The sequence below is a fragment of the Alosa sapidissima genome, chromosome 4 (genome assembly GCF_018492685.1).
Source record: "Alosa sapidissima isolate fAloSap1 chromosome 4, fAloSap1.pri, whole genome shotgun sequence".
Lineage (NCBI taxonomy): Eukaryota > Metazoa > Chordata > Actinopteri > Clupeiformes > Clupeidae > Alosa > Alosa sapidissima.
The window spans coordinates 24,607,306-24,623,260 of NC_055960.1; the positions used below are offsets into that span (position 1 = coordinate 24,607,306).

The following is a 15,955-nucleotide window of genomic DNA, read 5'->3' on the forward strand; positions in this document are numbered from 1 at the left end:
ACACAAATGCACACACACACACAAACCCATAGATGTAATAAATATATCGGTATACAGCAAATATGTCTGCATCCTCACATATAAGTACACATCTATTCACATTCATACATGTATATGAATTCACGCTCAGAGCAATGGTATTCACATTCACATGCATGCATGATTGTGTAGAAAGTAAATGTATTCACACACATACATTTACATGCTTTAATACACATATTCACACATGCATCACATACATAAAAATGTACATGCGCATGCACACACGTATCCAAAAACAGAAATGGATTTGTCATAGGAAGAGGCTAAAGCACAGAAAAAGACATGCAAATACACAGATGGAACACAGTTACTCACATGCAATAGATATATAGACAAACCTATACAGACATACAACATATGCAAGTTCATGCATGCATATTCATATGTGCGCGCGCACGCACACACGCACACACACACACACACACACACACACACAATGAGGCATTCTTATGGGTGGCGTGCTGATTTGCCAGCTGATTTCAGTGCAGATGACAGCACTGCGGTGGCTCATATTAATGCTGCAGCCCTCACCAGCTGTGTGCCCGTCATCCTGCGCAAGTCGAGGGCCAGCTGGGCACGGCCAAGATGGAGAGATTGCCTCAGGAGCCTCTGTCACTCTGGTGTGTGTGCATGTGTGTGTGTGTGTGTGTGCGTGTGTATGTGTGTGTGTGTGTGTGTATGCGTGTGTGTTTGAGCACACACAAGGGGGTCGGGGATGTCACACCAACACCCACATCTGCAATGCACCAGTTGCCACCACCTTGTGTGTGTTGGATGACAGAGCCTGTTTATTTCTGGCTCTCATTGTCCTCTCCCCTCATCTCTGCCTGTCTCTGTCTCTCTCTCCAGTTCTCTCTCACTCTCTCTCTCTCTCCCTCACTCCCCTTCTCTCTCTCTCTCTCTCTTCTTCATTGCATCTCATTCTCTCACTCACTCACCTCACTCTCTGTCTTTAACTCTCTCCTTCTCCCTATCTCTCTCTCTCCCCTTCTCTCTCTCTCTCTCTCTCTCTCTCTCTCCCTATCTCTCTCTCTCTCTCTCTCCAGGTCTCTCTCTCACTCTCCTACTCTTTGAACATCAAAGTGTTTAGATGAGGGAATGATGAATGAATGCTGTTAAAATTTTAAAGCGATGTTATTGAATTTCCCTTAGCTAAGTGTGGACCCATCCACCTGTCATAGACCCCTTATGACTCCTTCACCTCCATCTAATGCACACCAGCTTGTGACCAGGCCATCATGAATGAAGGGCCATTCACACCAGTAACGATAACTATAAAGATAACCGTAACTATAACTACAGTATATGACCAGCCACGCTGACCAACAGTGAGGAAAGTCTCTCCTCATGTTGATGAATGTGATATCAAAAATTCAACGGATTCTAGCTTTTTAATCATCAATTTAAAATCGCTTTGAAGGTTATCCCTAACAATATCATTCTTTATGTCGTTATCATTATAGCGTGCGTTATGGATGTTGTCATTCAAATGAACTAGAGCAGTGCTTAAAACTCATTATGGTTTATAGTTAACATTCCTGATGTTAACAGCCCTTTAGTCCTCCTACTCTCCACATCATTAGAGCTCCAACTTGCACTTCCCCCCTCCCACGGCCGATTCACACCTTACCTGTCCATTTTCATTTTGGCGCCCATGTTAACAGGTTAGAGCGTGCACACTGCCTGCTGAGAACACGTGCATGCTACAAATAGGACCGGCGCCTATTTTTCACGCGACACGCAAGCGTGTTGGAAGCGTTTCCATTCAAAAGAGACTGTGAAGAGACGTTTTAATAGGCAGACTAGCCGCAGCAGCATCAGAGACGTTTCTGGTATGAATGCTCATATAAAACATGGCTCTGCAGCCACGGAACAGACACACAATGCACATGCCACGATGGTCTGAATCGGCCATCAGGCTGCCTGGGACGAAGTGCCATCACTACACTTCAGTATGCACGCTGTACTCTCGTCTCCATCTCTCCAGAACATGTTGGCAAGATGCTGTACTCTTTTCCATTGCTTTCTGTAAAGATCTATGCTCTCAAAGGATCCAGGGGGAGGATTAGGAATGGACATTTTCTGTGTGAGGATTATCGCTGGTGTTAAGAGGTAAGGAGATTCTGGATCGGTAGAGATGGGTGCCAGAGGCCTTGCATTAATGATGGTGCACACTTCGGCCATGAAGACAGACAGTACCTCATGAGTGAGATGTGAGGGAGTGACTTGTGAAAGCATGGAGTCTAGGATCCGTCTCGATATCCCGATCATCCTTTCCCATGTGCATCCCTCCTTGCTGAGATATCTTGACACACTCGGCTGACTTGTATTGTCCATATGCCTTTTTAGCTCTTTGCATGCCCCTTTAAAGTTAGTTCCACAATCGTTTTACTGGGCCACGCAGGGCAATGAAGTGGCGCAGAGTGTTAATGAAGGATGAACTGTCCATTGACTCTATCAGCTCAATGTGCACAGCTCGTACACTTAAAGGTCCAGTATGTAGGAAATAATGGAAAATAAACTGTAACCATTCCAAAAATGATCACCATATGTTGTCAGAGAGTAAGGAAACACGATGAATTGAAGTAATGGCTTATTTGACAACATTACTCTAACCCGTAAAACCCATGAAAAAAATGAGTTACGGGGCGGAATCTCTTGGAATTTTCATTTATGTTTTGAACGATTAATTCTAGAATAGCGTATTAATAATGGGCTAGCGCGTCCTCCTATTTGGGTTGCCAAATTAGCAAAGGCCAACTGTCAACAGTTGTCAGTTGTAGTCATGAACGCCTACGAGAGGCAGGCAAATTTCCAAAATTAAAACAAGAAACAAATTAAGTGGACATCGGAGGAGCTTCCTGAGATGGTGACGTCTTCGTCAAACGAAGAATATCAAGTCTGACGCAGAGCTGGCCATATTTCTCCACAACAGGTAGCCTAGGCTAAACTTCATCTGCATCGCTAACTTCAGTTAAATATGTTACGTTGGTTAGAGAGGTATTTTTCACTGCTTCCGTAATGTGTAGCTGGTTCATGGTTGGAGAAACATTAAAGCAGCTGCAGGTCAACTAACGTTAGCTAAGTCTTCATTACATCTGGCAACCCAGAAGAGGCTCGCGTCTGGTAGTCTTGAGAACGTTCACCAGTGTTTTGATTTTGGCCTACAGAACGTTTGGTAACAATCCTACAAATCGCACCTTTAAGCATGTGGAGAATTCAGCCCACCTTTTGCTGTTGTCGTGGCCTCCATGTGTGCGGCGTGTGAACACATCCCAGGGTCCAAACACATCCAGGCCCACGTTTGTAAAGGGTGCCTCTGTGCTGACACGGTCAGAAGGAAGATCTGCCATTTTCTGCTCTGCTGTTTTTCCTCTGAGCTTGGTACTCTGGCTCCAGCTCTGGTGCTGGGCTGTTGATGCATCTCTTTGCTCCAAAACTATCCAAAAGCCCTCTGTGCGGATGGAGGCCTCAGTGAAGAGACGGCCCTGATGTTTCACCCTCTCGTGAAAGTGCTTTGTAAGGAGAGTAGCGACATGGCTATGGCCTGGGATGATGAGTGGATGTTTCTCTGTTGTGCGGTGTGTGTGGTGTTCAAGTGTGGTGTATTCAAGTCGTCCTCCAGTCATCAAAAGACCATGTTCAAGAACAGGATTCAGTTTTCTGAGTGGACTGTTTCTAGACATTTCTTTCCCTTTCTCCAGCCATGTGAATTCAGCTTGATAGGCCTCTCTTTGAACACATCCAATAATGGCAGCTTTTGCTTGTATCAGCAGGTCAGCAGGGAAAGCCTGTGTACAGTGGTGCCATCCCCTGCAATTCTCTTTCCGCTTGAAAGACTGTGTCATGTGGATGAGAGATGCTGTGGCTCTAATAAGAGACTTCCAAGTAGAAAAATCTCTCAAAACAGTGAGAGCCTAGAGTCGTTTTGTACATGAGGTGATAAAAGTGTGTATCTCAACATCAGAGATTGGGTCAATGAGGTCAAAGGTCGCTCCATCTGTGACATGTGAGGATTCAGGGTGCTGTAGGAATGATGTACCAGTGAGCCAAATGGTTTTAGTGAGACAAGCCGCAGGAATTGATCTGGTAGCCACATCTGCTGGATTGAGCAAGATGGGAACATAATGCCTTTGCTCAGGAAATGTGAACCTTCTGATTTTTTGCACTCTATCGCTCACATACACATAAAACCGTCTGGTGTTGTTACAGATATACCCCAAGACCACTTTGCTGTCTGTGTAGAATTTTAGGGTGCCTGGCTTATAGTCTAGCTCTTGAACAATCAGCTCTGCAACATCAACCGCAAGGACAGCAGCGCATAGTTCAAGCCTGGGTTTGACTGAGGAGCTAATTTAGCCTTGCCCATGATGAAGCCCACATGGCACATGCCGTCACTATCTGTGACCTTCAGGTAAGCTACAGCTGCTATGGCCTGTATGGACGCGTCAGCGAAAACATGGACCTCTTTTCTCACTGCGTTTGAGAGACATGCTACTGTGTATGCTTGTGGAGTTTCAAACTATTTGAGATCCTGTAGTGAGTCTCTCCAGTCATTCCATTCAGCCTCTTTTTCAGTGGAGAGAGGAGTATCCCAGTCTACAGTTGTGCTTGTGAGCTCTCTGAGCAGGAGTTTTCCTCGGATAGTGATGGGGGCCACGAGACCAAGGGGATCAAATAGACTGTTGACAGTTGCTAAAACACCTTCTAGGCCCATTGTGCTGTTCTCTCAGTTTGTGAACCATGTCATGTCCAAGTAAGAAGAGGATCTGCGCATCTGGATCAAGAGAGGGAATAAGGTGAGCAATAGACTTGAGGTGCGAATGGTGTTTTGCTGCGTCGGGAGTCGGTATCTCTGGCATGTGATTGCACTCAATGAGCGTGGGAAGCGGCACACTGCAAGTTCCATCCAATGACTGTGCGCTGAAGCCTGTAGTTCTCCTTCCAGACATCTCTGTGACTCCGGCACATGTGCGAATAGTGTAAGAAGACTGTGCTTTTTTTTTGCCTTTATTTGGACAGGACAGTGGAGAGTGACAGGAAGCAAGTGGAAGAGAGAGAGATGGGGTGGGATCGGGAAATGACCGCAGGTCCGATTCGAACCTGGGTCCCCGTGGGCACTCGGACCCATATATGGTATGGGCGCTGTAGCCTGCTGCGCCACAGCGCCCCCCGAAGACTCTGTGCTTTTGAGGCAGAAGAAATCAAAGAATTCTGATCTGGCTAACGACCGGTTGCTTTGATCGAGTATTGCATACGCTTTCACAGCTTTATTTGGCTGTCCTTTATGATGGACCTCAATGAGACAGATTTTAGAGCAAGACCGGGAACGTAGTAGGCTGGCGGGCCATCCTATATCATTGAAATGTATAGTCTGGAATCGAACCATTCACCTAGCTTAATCCAAGGGGCGGGCAGAGAATTGTCTTTCAAACTGCCTAGGCATGCAATAGGCCAGCGCTACGACCATATCCGTATCCGGTCGGCAAAACGGCAAATACATCCTTCTTCGAAAGTAATGAATTAAGTGCATTGTGTTGCTCAACTTTCAAAGAAAAGCACAAGTCCAACTCCTCCAAAGTTGACGCCAACGCCGATTCAAACAACCGCTCTTCATTCACCATAGCCACCTTCCTTGTTGTTCACCGTCGCAGGACTGTCGTTATCCTGTTAAGCCCGCTAAGCCTCTCTAACAAAGTAGAGCGCTGTGATTGGATGACGTCCACGCCGTCAGCCAATAGAAATCCCTATGGTTTGTTACTAGACATACAGGCTGAGCAAATTAATTTGCCGCCGCTAGGGTGCGTTTAGATTTCTAGGCTAGGAACGTAGTGGATCTCCACAAACATCAGTGCATTTGGAGTTAACGGCAAGGGAGGTTCTCTCCTCTTTCCCCGCTGTGCTCCGCATTGGGGGGATTAAATGTCTATGAGGGCGGCCCTGGATGGAGGGCTGTTACATGTGCAACACTATTACATTCTGAGCACTGTACAGCTGCTTTGCAGTCCTTTGCTAGGTGTCTGTTTGAAGAGCAGCATCTGAAACAGACATTATTCTCTTTTAAGAATGTCTTGCGTTACTCGATGCTTTCAGCCCTACAGCGCTTGAGGGGGTGGGGCTTTTGGTGAATAGTGTCTGTCTGTCTGGCCTGCTGCTTGAGAAGTTGGTGACGTTTGGGCTTTGTGTGCGAGAGATCTCTGTCTTGTGGGCAGAAACAAGGCTTTTAGACTGTCCATAACCTTTTACAGGGCTCTCTGGCTTCACAGCATTGAGCGCAGAAGGGCTCAGAGCAAAGCTAGAGTCATTACGCGTATAGGCTTCGCGACACACAAAGTCAGCAAAAGATGAGTAAGGTGGAAATGCCACCTGCTGATGAAGCTTATACTGGGAACCTTGAGACATCCATTTCTCTTGGAGGTTGTGAGGGAGTTTATTGACAATGGGTGTCACACCTCGTGCCGTGTCCAGGTAAGTGAGCCCAGGTAGGTAGCCCTCTAGCTTTGCAGACTCAATTTCATTCAGGTCTCCAAGTTCTCTAACAGAAACTAGCTATCCTGCTGTATCAGGAATGGCCAGTGTGTGTCGGTAAAACACATATTTGTCAATACATAACATGACAGGTGTGCAAAGATAGAAAACACCACGCAGCCGCCAAGCAACTGACACGCAACAGACACGCCACGTTCACGCCACGCAGCCAGTCTGAATCAGCCCTTAGTACCCGCGTTTGATACTGCTCTCTCCCTTCGCTACACGGTCACACCAGTTCACTCCCTAGTGTGACCATGCCGATAGCATGTATTCTTCTTTAGCATAGTTGCTTGTGTAGCTCCACTGGCAGAGTAAGAGGTAAAAGCCTCACTTGGCCAGGTTAGGAGTCTCAGTCCCAGGGGGCATATTCACATATTCATGGAAGTGGAAATGAAAGTATATATGTAGGTACAGTTGCTTTGGATAAAATGATCTCTTTAATGAGAAAATGTACTGTAATAAATGTCCCCCATGAAGGAACTCCTGTTACAGGAAAATGAGAACAGTTGCAGAGCTATCTGTATTTAACTATCTTAGGGGAATCAGTTCTTTGCCAGTTCAGCTAGCCTACAGCCTACATCAAATATTTATTCACATGACAAAGTCTTATGTGCGACCATGATTGATCTGTGTCAATAAATACAGTCTCTGCAGGTGGGAAACGTCTCGTGTCGCCTCCAAAGGCCTACTCTATAAGTCAAAGTCAAAGTCTGCTTTATTGTCAAGACATACAAAGAGATCGAAATTACGTTTCCCACTATCCCACGGTGGAGACAAGACATATTTTACCAATTAGGTCCACAGACAAACATAAACATTCAAGTAAACAATATAAAAAGTAAATAAGAAGGCACATACAATGAAGAAATAAGAGCAGCAAAATGTGGGTTGAAATTGTGCAATTGTGCATACAGTAGACAGTCAATATAATAGTGCAAAAGTCAGGCCAATAAATGGCTGAGGTAGTTCTGTTTGACCTAAGTATGCAAGTGGCATAGTGGTGCAAGTTATGTAAGAGCAGCAGAAGTGTGTTCAGAAGTGTTTTCAGGACAACAACAACAAGTTGCAAAGTGTGCAAGTGTACAAGTGGAGTAGTGCAAGGCAGCCATTGTGGGTCCAAAGTCCAGGATGGCTAATTTAACAATAGGCCCACAATAGCCTTACTTTATTATAACAGTTTCATCCCCCCTGGTAGCAGGTGAATCAGCAAGCGGGCCAGAGCAGGGCTAAGTCCAGTCCTGTACACTATCCACTTTTCCTGTGCATTCATTTTCATTAGCTTACCAAGGCAGCAAAGCTCTTTTAACGAGTCCAATTTTAATAGCAGCACTCTGTTCACTACCGTTTCCCATGGCCAGTGTGTGCAAAAAGGAGTCATGGTTTCAAAATGACTGTCCGTGTTTTTTTTCCCCCTTTCTTCTTTCTCGTTGGCCTTTCTTTTTTTTTGGGGGGGTCCGCGCGTGGCGGCGGGAGCAGGCAGCTCGTTCGCTCTCCCGCTAGCCCTCTCATAGCACGGAGTTTATCACTACTTAATGAGGCAGAACCTTCCACAGCGTGACGCCGCCATTAACGACAAACAGCGACACGGCGAAAAAACGGACACAGCTGCGTGAATGGGGGCTGTGATTCCCATTTGTTATCAGGGACTGCGGGAGAGAGTGCTGGAAGAGAAAAAGAACAGCAAATGGAATTACAGTCACTCACACACACACGCATATGCACACACACACACACACACACACACACACATGCACACACGCATATGCACACACACACACACACGCATATGCACACACACACACACACACACACACACACACACACACACACACACACACACACACGCATATGCACACACACACACACACACACACACACACGCATATGCACACACACACACACACACACACACACACACACACACACACACACACACACACACACACACACACTGCTAGTGGCTGTGTGTGACCGACTATGCCCACAGCAGATACCACTCACTGAGTAAGTTCAGAAAGGCGTTTCCTCGTTGCATAAGACACAACAGTAACCCGCAGTGCTCCGATGAGGACAAAACAGCAGCGTCTCAGCGCCGATCAAACAGACACTCAGTTCAGCCCTGAGAGACTCTGACCCCCATGCAAAGCACTGATGGATGGGACGAGAGGAAAATGCTCCCACAAAGCGACACTTCTAACTCAAAACAGCCAGTGACGCAGACCCAGCCCCTGTGAGCTCTCTGTGTCTCCCATATATCATCAGAATGACAGAATCTGTCTTTAAATGTGTGTGAAAACACTAATGTGTCTCTTCTCACCGCTGCGTTCTCTCGTGGCCTTTCCTGTTGAACAAAGTCATCTCTGCACTGTGTTTTTTTTTTGTGATATTCAGAGCAATTTCAGTGCAAGAGGGAGCCTCTTAGGACCCATTAAGTGTCGTCCTAATCATAAAAACAAAGCATTGTCTTTCAAGCAGTGTAAGGTACTTAAATTGACCATTAACGCGTTATGTCTGTAATATGTGGTTGGAAGTGGATAATTTTGGAAACATTTTATATCTTTATGGCCAGACATAATAACTTGGGTACAATTTGCATACTGACTCAATTGTTTGTTTGTTTGTTTGTTTGGGTTCTGGTTTCCTGGAGGTAGACTCAAAACGAGACAAATTGCTTTACTTCTAGACCATCAGAATTAGATCTAGATCTTGAAACTCACTGAAACCAGCTCTTGGGTGTCTTGAATCATGGGTGGACCAAAACACACCCACGGCCTGTTCAGTCTGAATGACACACCTGTGTTTGTTCTCAGGTACTCCAAGCTGTCCGACCCAGCCAACTGGCTACGGATCAACACGTCAAATGGGGAGATCACCACGCTGGCTACCCTGGACAGAGAGTCCCCTTACGTGAAGAATAACATCTACGAGGCCACCTTTCTCGCAGCTGATGATGGTGAGTGTCCTTTTCCACATGTCACATGTGATTTAATTCCAATACTGTTACATGTGTACACCACAATGTGTTGGTGTGTTCGCTATAAACCAGGATTCACACAACAATCAGATTTTTGAAGAGAGAGAAATAGTTCTCTCTTTCAGAACAACTCACTATTGATTTTTTTTTTCAGATAATTGGAGTTGGATTTAGCAAAAGTGTTTGTCATGCAATTGAGTTTGATTTTTTTGTTTTTTTTTTGCAATTGAGTTTGTGTTTGTTTGTTTGCTAGCTATTTTTTGCAGTTGTAGGTGCATGTGAAATTTGCCCAGGGAGAGTTAATGACTGCAATTAGCTGTTTCATTAGGTAGCTCCCTACTCCAGAACAAATCTGGTTCGGATCAAGTGCAGACCTGGCAAGCATCAGCCAGACTTGGGCCTGTCTCGGCCCGTTACCGTTCTGCAGTCAGGTACTGCCGAGCTCAGTGTGTGGGTAAAACGGCATCCGAGCTTCCTTTTTCAACATGAATTTATCAGCCTCTTATTCATCTCATTTCTCGAACAGCAAGCCCAACATCGGATATTACACCCAAATGACTCACTATACTGCCAAGAAAAATGCTGGACAATAACAGCTAATGGAACCTTGCAGGGTCTCTCTACTACCTGAACCTTGAAAGAGCGGTAGGAGAAGAAGTGGAGAGGAGTGTAACTGCATTTAAAAGCCTCCACTTTTGAAATAATGAGCTTACCTCAACTTTCTGAGTGACAGGTTCCTCTTCAATCCGTCGGTGTTCCAGATATTTCCACAAGTACTCTGCCCTCGGGGGAAACCTCTTGAAAAGAAACTGTGCTGTTATATTAGAAACACAAGCGTTTGGCCACAGGAGTATTTAGAGGGTCACATAAGTCATACTCCACTTTCGACCTCTGGGACCAAAAGCAGTGTTTGAAACGGAGAGAGAGAAAAAAAGGAGATATGGTTGGTTGTAAGCCCACAGTGTATGCATCTAAACAATATGGTTGTTGGTTTATTGATCCAAACATTTCAGTAAACACCTGGTTTTTATTTATTTTTTCACTACAATTGATTTTTCCCCTTTATTTGCTCTGCTAGGCCGTGTGGTTACCGTAGTAAAGATCCAAACCAATCAAAATGCTGAAGTTGATTCCTTTTTTTCTGCTCTCCATGTGGGAAGGGCTGAAGCTGATTTCAGAACTTTGTTTGTTAGTTTGTTTGTTTGTTCAGTGAACAACAAAAGCTTGTGTGTTTCAGTCTCAGGAGGGTTTTACCAGACGAGGTTTTGGGGGGAGTGTGTGGACGCAAAATGTGATCATGCTCAACCATTCGTATCTGTCTGGAGGTGTGTGTGTGTGTGTGTGTGTATGTGTAGCCTGTGTGTGTGTGTGTACAGTATGTGTAGCCTGTGTGTGTGTGTGAGTGTGTGTATGTGTGTGTGTGTGTGTGTGTGTGTGTGTGTGTGTGTGTGTGTGTGTGTGTGACAAAACCCCAAGTAGGCCAGGCAGCTGTGCGGCCATGCATTTCCCACAAAATTATCAACAGTGCCAAGCAGATGTGCTTGTTGGTGTGTGTTTGTATGTGTGTGTGTGTGTGTGTGTGTGAGATTTTTTTTTCTTTCCACCAAAGGCATTTTAAGCAGCGACTCCACTAAGACTTCTGTCGAGGCGAGGAAGAGAAACAAATGGGGGTGGATGAAATATGAATATGCTGTTGCCATCGTTATGAGCCTCACAGTGACAAGGTTTCATAGCAGAGTTGGGGAGCAGTGCGGGTGTCCGAGAGGCAGCCGGCCGGCGTCCTGCGTGCGTGATTCCTCTTCGCTGGCGTGTGGGCCGTGGGCTGTGCCCGCTACTTTGTTTCTGTCCTCGTTTGTTTGTTTGCCTGGTCTCTCGCTGTCTCATCCCTCCGCTGCTGCTGTTTCAGGCAAAATGAATGGCCCTGGACCGTGCAGTGATAAATCTCTCCTCTCTCTCCTTATTTCCTCACCACTCTTTCTTTTCTCCATCTTCATCGCTTTGTCTCCATCTCTCTCTCTCTCTCTCTCTCTCTCTCTCTCACTGTATCTATTTTTCTTTCACTCGCTACTTCTCTCTGTTTCTCTCTCTCCCCACATTTCTCCCTCTCCGTCCCTATCTATCTTTCTATCTCTGTTTCCTTCACACCTTATTTGTCCATTTCTCTTTCTTCATCTCTCCACCTCTCTGTCCATCTCGTTTCCTCACTACAGGCAGGCCCTCGGCCACGGGCACAGGCACGCTGCAGATCTACCTGACCGACGTGAACGACAACGCCCCCACGCTGCAGCCCAGGGAAGCACAGGTGTGCGAGCGCTCGCGCTACGGCTCCCGGGTCAACCTGACAGCCTCGGACCCCGACGCTGACCAGAGCGCCGGACCCTTCAACTTCGAGCTGCCCCCCTATCCTCCTTCTGTGCGCCGCAACTGGACCATCGCACAGTTCAATGGTATATGACTGAATGAATGAATGAATGAATGGACGAAAGAATGAATGGTCGATCAAGTTACCTGATCCAAATATACTAATTACTAGTTAGCTATTTATAGTCGAGCTAAATATAGTCGAGCTATTTATTAATTTTTGATTGGATGAGAGGCATTCTATGAGTCATCACGAGACACTCCCATTCGTGTCATATTGCTTAAACAAACTTGAACTTACATGTCATCTTGAACAAATGTCCTAGTGTGAATAAATGTCCGAGTACCTTGATGCTCTGGTTTTCGCTCGTATTAATTGGATTCTTGGCTTAAGCAGTGAAATAAGAATTATATGAAATTTATGTTATTAAACTTAATTTGACTGAACATGAAAATAAGATGCAATTAATCTGATATTTGTTATGCTCTGAACTTGAATTTACAGACCCTCTTGAGATTAGATAAATTACTTCTGGGCTTCTGATCTACTTTCCACTCATATAACTGGATTCTTGGTTTATTTCTAGCCAGTTGGCAATGAAATAACAATTATATAAAATTGTATGATTCATTTTGGTTTTTGAACCTAATTTGACTAAACTGAAAAAAAAAGATATTTGTGATGCTGTGAATCACCATGATCTTTTTATTGAAAGACTCAGATAAAACAGAACGCAACAAATTATTCTTATTTGATGTGAACACACCAAGAAATATCACAAAATAGCAAAAGACCACAGATGTCCGAATCTCAGAATCGTGTCTGTGTTAAGGTGCTGTTGGCTGATCTGAATGACATGTGGGCCGATACAGTACCTGTGATGTGGAAAGTCAGCTCACAGTATTAACTCTTCAACCACAGGGCCTGAACAGCTTCAGCCCGCGCACCCCACATTCACAGTATCCACTTTAACACCTCATTGAGTTTTTATCGCTATTTCGTTTATCGGTTCTCTGTGCACAGAGCATTGCCTGAATAGAAGTGTGATTCCTCGACTCTCGTGTAGATGTGCGTGCGTGTGTGTGTGTGTGTGTGAGTGTGAAGCGTGGTGACAGAAGCTCGAACAAGACCTGGTTGAGGTGATGTATAAATAGGACGCTTTGATTAACAGACACGTCTTAGGCGCTCAGGCGTCGGTTTGAAAAATATGAAATAAATAATCCCAAACCCAGCTCGGTGGCGCTTTTGATTCACAGGCGGGATTCGACACATTTAGCACCAAAGCCTCGAGTGCAAGACTGCTGTTCCTAACAGAGGCAAGGGGGTTGGGGAGGGTGTGAGAATAGGGCAAAGAATGACAGGCGCCACATTGAAGGCTGTCTGATTGACACACACACACACACATTCACACACACACACACTCACACACACACACACACACACACACACACATACACATACACACACACACACACATACACATACACACACACACACACACACACACACACTCACACACACACACTCTCACACACACATTCACACACACTCACACACACACACATACACACACACACACACACACACACACACTCACACACGCATGCGTTGTCTCCTCCAGGGCCGCTGCGGGGCTACTATGTGCAGCTGCGGCTGAAGCTGCACTACCTGCAGGCGGGCATGTACAGCGTGCCGGTGCTGGTGACCGACTCGGGCAACCCGCCCATGTCCAACCGCTCGATGCTGAGGGTCAAGGTGTGTCCGTGCGACGTCGACGGCTACTGCACGGCCGTGGGAGCGGTGGCGGCCGCTGGACTGGGCACCGGAGCCATCATTGCCATCCTCATCTGCATCATTATACTGCTGAGTGAGTCGAGGGGGAGGGGAGGTGATGGAAGTGCTTCTTTTCTCATCAGAATGCTCCCTCGGGAGAAGTTGGGAGTGTGTGTGTGCGTGTGTGTGTGTGTGCGTCTATTTGTGTGTGTGTGTGTGTATATGTGTTCTTGTTTTATGTATGTGTGTCTGTGTGTCATCCTTCAATTACCTGGTTGTGAATACAACAGATGGTGTAGTTACTGAAGTGCTCCTGGCACACTACTCCTGGCATCACTAATGAAGTAGAATGTATTGTTTTCTTTCTAAATATTCTAAAATATATTCTGTGAAAACATAGTGTTGATTTGATAATGCTTGTATGTGTGTGTGTGTGTGTGTGTATGTGTGTGTGTGTAGGTATGGTGCTGCTCTTTGTGGTGTGGATGAAGAGGCGGGAAAAAGAGAGACAGACGAAGCCACTCCTCATCGACCCAGAGGACGACGTGAGGGACAACATCCTGAAATACGACGAGGAAGGGGGAGGAGAGGAGGACCAGGTCAGAATGTTCACCCTTCCCTTGGCTCGCCTCCTATCCCTGTTTGGATGCCTGTTTGGGTTTCTACACTGACGCTCCATGTGACAAACATTGCTTGTGCATGTGTGTCAGTCATTCTGATTGCTGTTAATGTATGCAGTTACAGGCAGATGTTTATGTTTGTCAGAAAGTGAATTAACCTCTACTGAACCTTGTGTCTATCTGTATGATTGTGTGTGTGTGTGTGTGTGTGTGTGTGTGTGTGTGTGTGTGTGTGTGTGTGAGAGAGAGAGAGAGAGAGCCTATGCATCCATCAACATCGTTGTAATACAGTATGTATTTGTGTCTTCTCATCTGACCTTCACCTTGATGTTTTTGGTCCGATTTCTGCATCACATGACTGTGCACGTACCCGACTCACCCAACTGTGTGTGTGTGTGTGTGTGTGTGTGTGTGTGTGTGTGTGTTTTTGGGGCCCATCTGCAGGACTTTGACTCAGTACTGAAAGATTAACCCATAGTGTGTGCACAGATGTATGTTCCTTTGTCTATGATGTGTGTGTATGTGTGTGTGTTCAAATCCATCATGTGTATGTGATCTCACCCATCATGCAATATGTATGTGTGCAGCCGCATGTTCATAGGTGGGACTTTGTGTGTGTGTGTGTGTGTTCATATGCATGTGTGTACTGACAGTGCTCATGTCTGACCATGCCTATCTGACCCTCTCTGCAGGACTATGACCTGAGCCAGCTACAGCAGCCCGAGTCCCTTGACCACATCATGGCCAAGCCGGTAGGAGTGAGGAGAGTGGATGAGAGGCCCGTGATCGCTGAGTCCCAGTACCCAGCCCGGTCCACCCTACCCCACCCCGGGGACATAGGAGACTTCATCAATGATGTACGTTAGCCTGAAACATACTCCAAATATTGAGAGACCACATTTATAATAATAATAATAATAATACATTCAAAAACGCCTTTCATGACACCCAAGGTTGTTTGTTTTATTAGATGTATTTATATATTTTATTAGATTTATGTTAATTTATTATACGGCTCTTCACAATACTAGTAGAACGCTCCATTGACTTGAATGGGATTTCCCAATGTTCTACGGTAAAATAAATTCATGTAATTACCGCTGCAAACATTACTGCTGTCAATGGCAACGGGTTTTGTGCTGCTGATCATATCACTCCGCAAGTAGTCCGGTCACTTCTTGCATTGGAACTTCATTCAAAAGTGAAAGCAGACGGCTTTCACTTTTTCCGCTGGCGCGTCGGGGTCCGGTTCGCCCTGTCGGGACTTATTTTCCCCATAATGACCGGCGTTCTATACATTATCCCTTACATATATAATACTGTAAATCATTTAATTTTATATCGTATTATTATATACATACATATCGCACTATGTATGGCACTTTCTATGTATGGCACGTTAGTGTAAACTGTATTTTATATGTGCTTTATAAATAAATGTTATTTACTTACTTTTACTAACAGGAGTAATGTGGGGTAGTGTATACAAAGAAATTAAATAGGTTACTCTGCATATCTATGATGCTGAGTAACTGGAGAGTCTGTTTTGATATTAACTAGGTGTACCGCATAGTGGTACAAAACATGACCGCCGCTCTGTCCTGTACATCCTCACCGCCTCCATCTCCTATCCATCCCCTACTTTTGCAACTT

General features: G+C 45.4%; 1 protein-coding gene across 1 annotated transcript in view; it reads left to right on the forward strand.

The window, feature by feature from the left end:
* Positions 1–15,955, forward strand: part of cdh4 (cadherin 4, type 1, R-cadherin (retinal)) — a 230,326-nt gene that overhangs the window by 211,890 nt on the left and 2,481 nt on the right. The window contains exons 12-16 of the mRNA XM_042090357.1: positions 9,384–9,526; positions 11,758–11,994; positions 13,531–13,776; positions 14,142–14,281; positions 14,995–15,159. Of these exons, the coding sequence (XP_041946291.1) occupies positions 9,384–9,526; positions 11,758–11,994; positions 13,531–13,776; positions 14,142–14,281; positions 14,995–15,159 (931 nt within the window). The remainder of the gene's footprint in view (positions 1–9,383; positions 9,527–11,757; positions 11,995–13,530; positions 13,777–14,141; positions 14,282–14,994; positions 15,160–15,955) is intronic.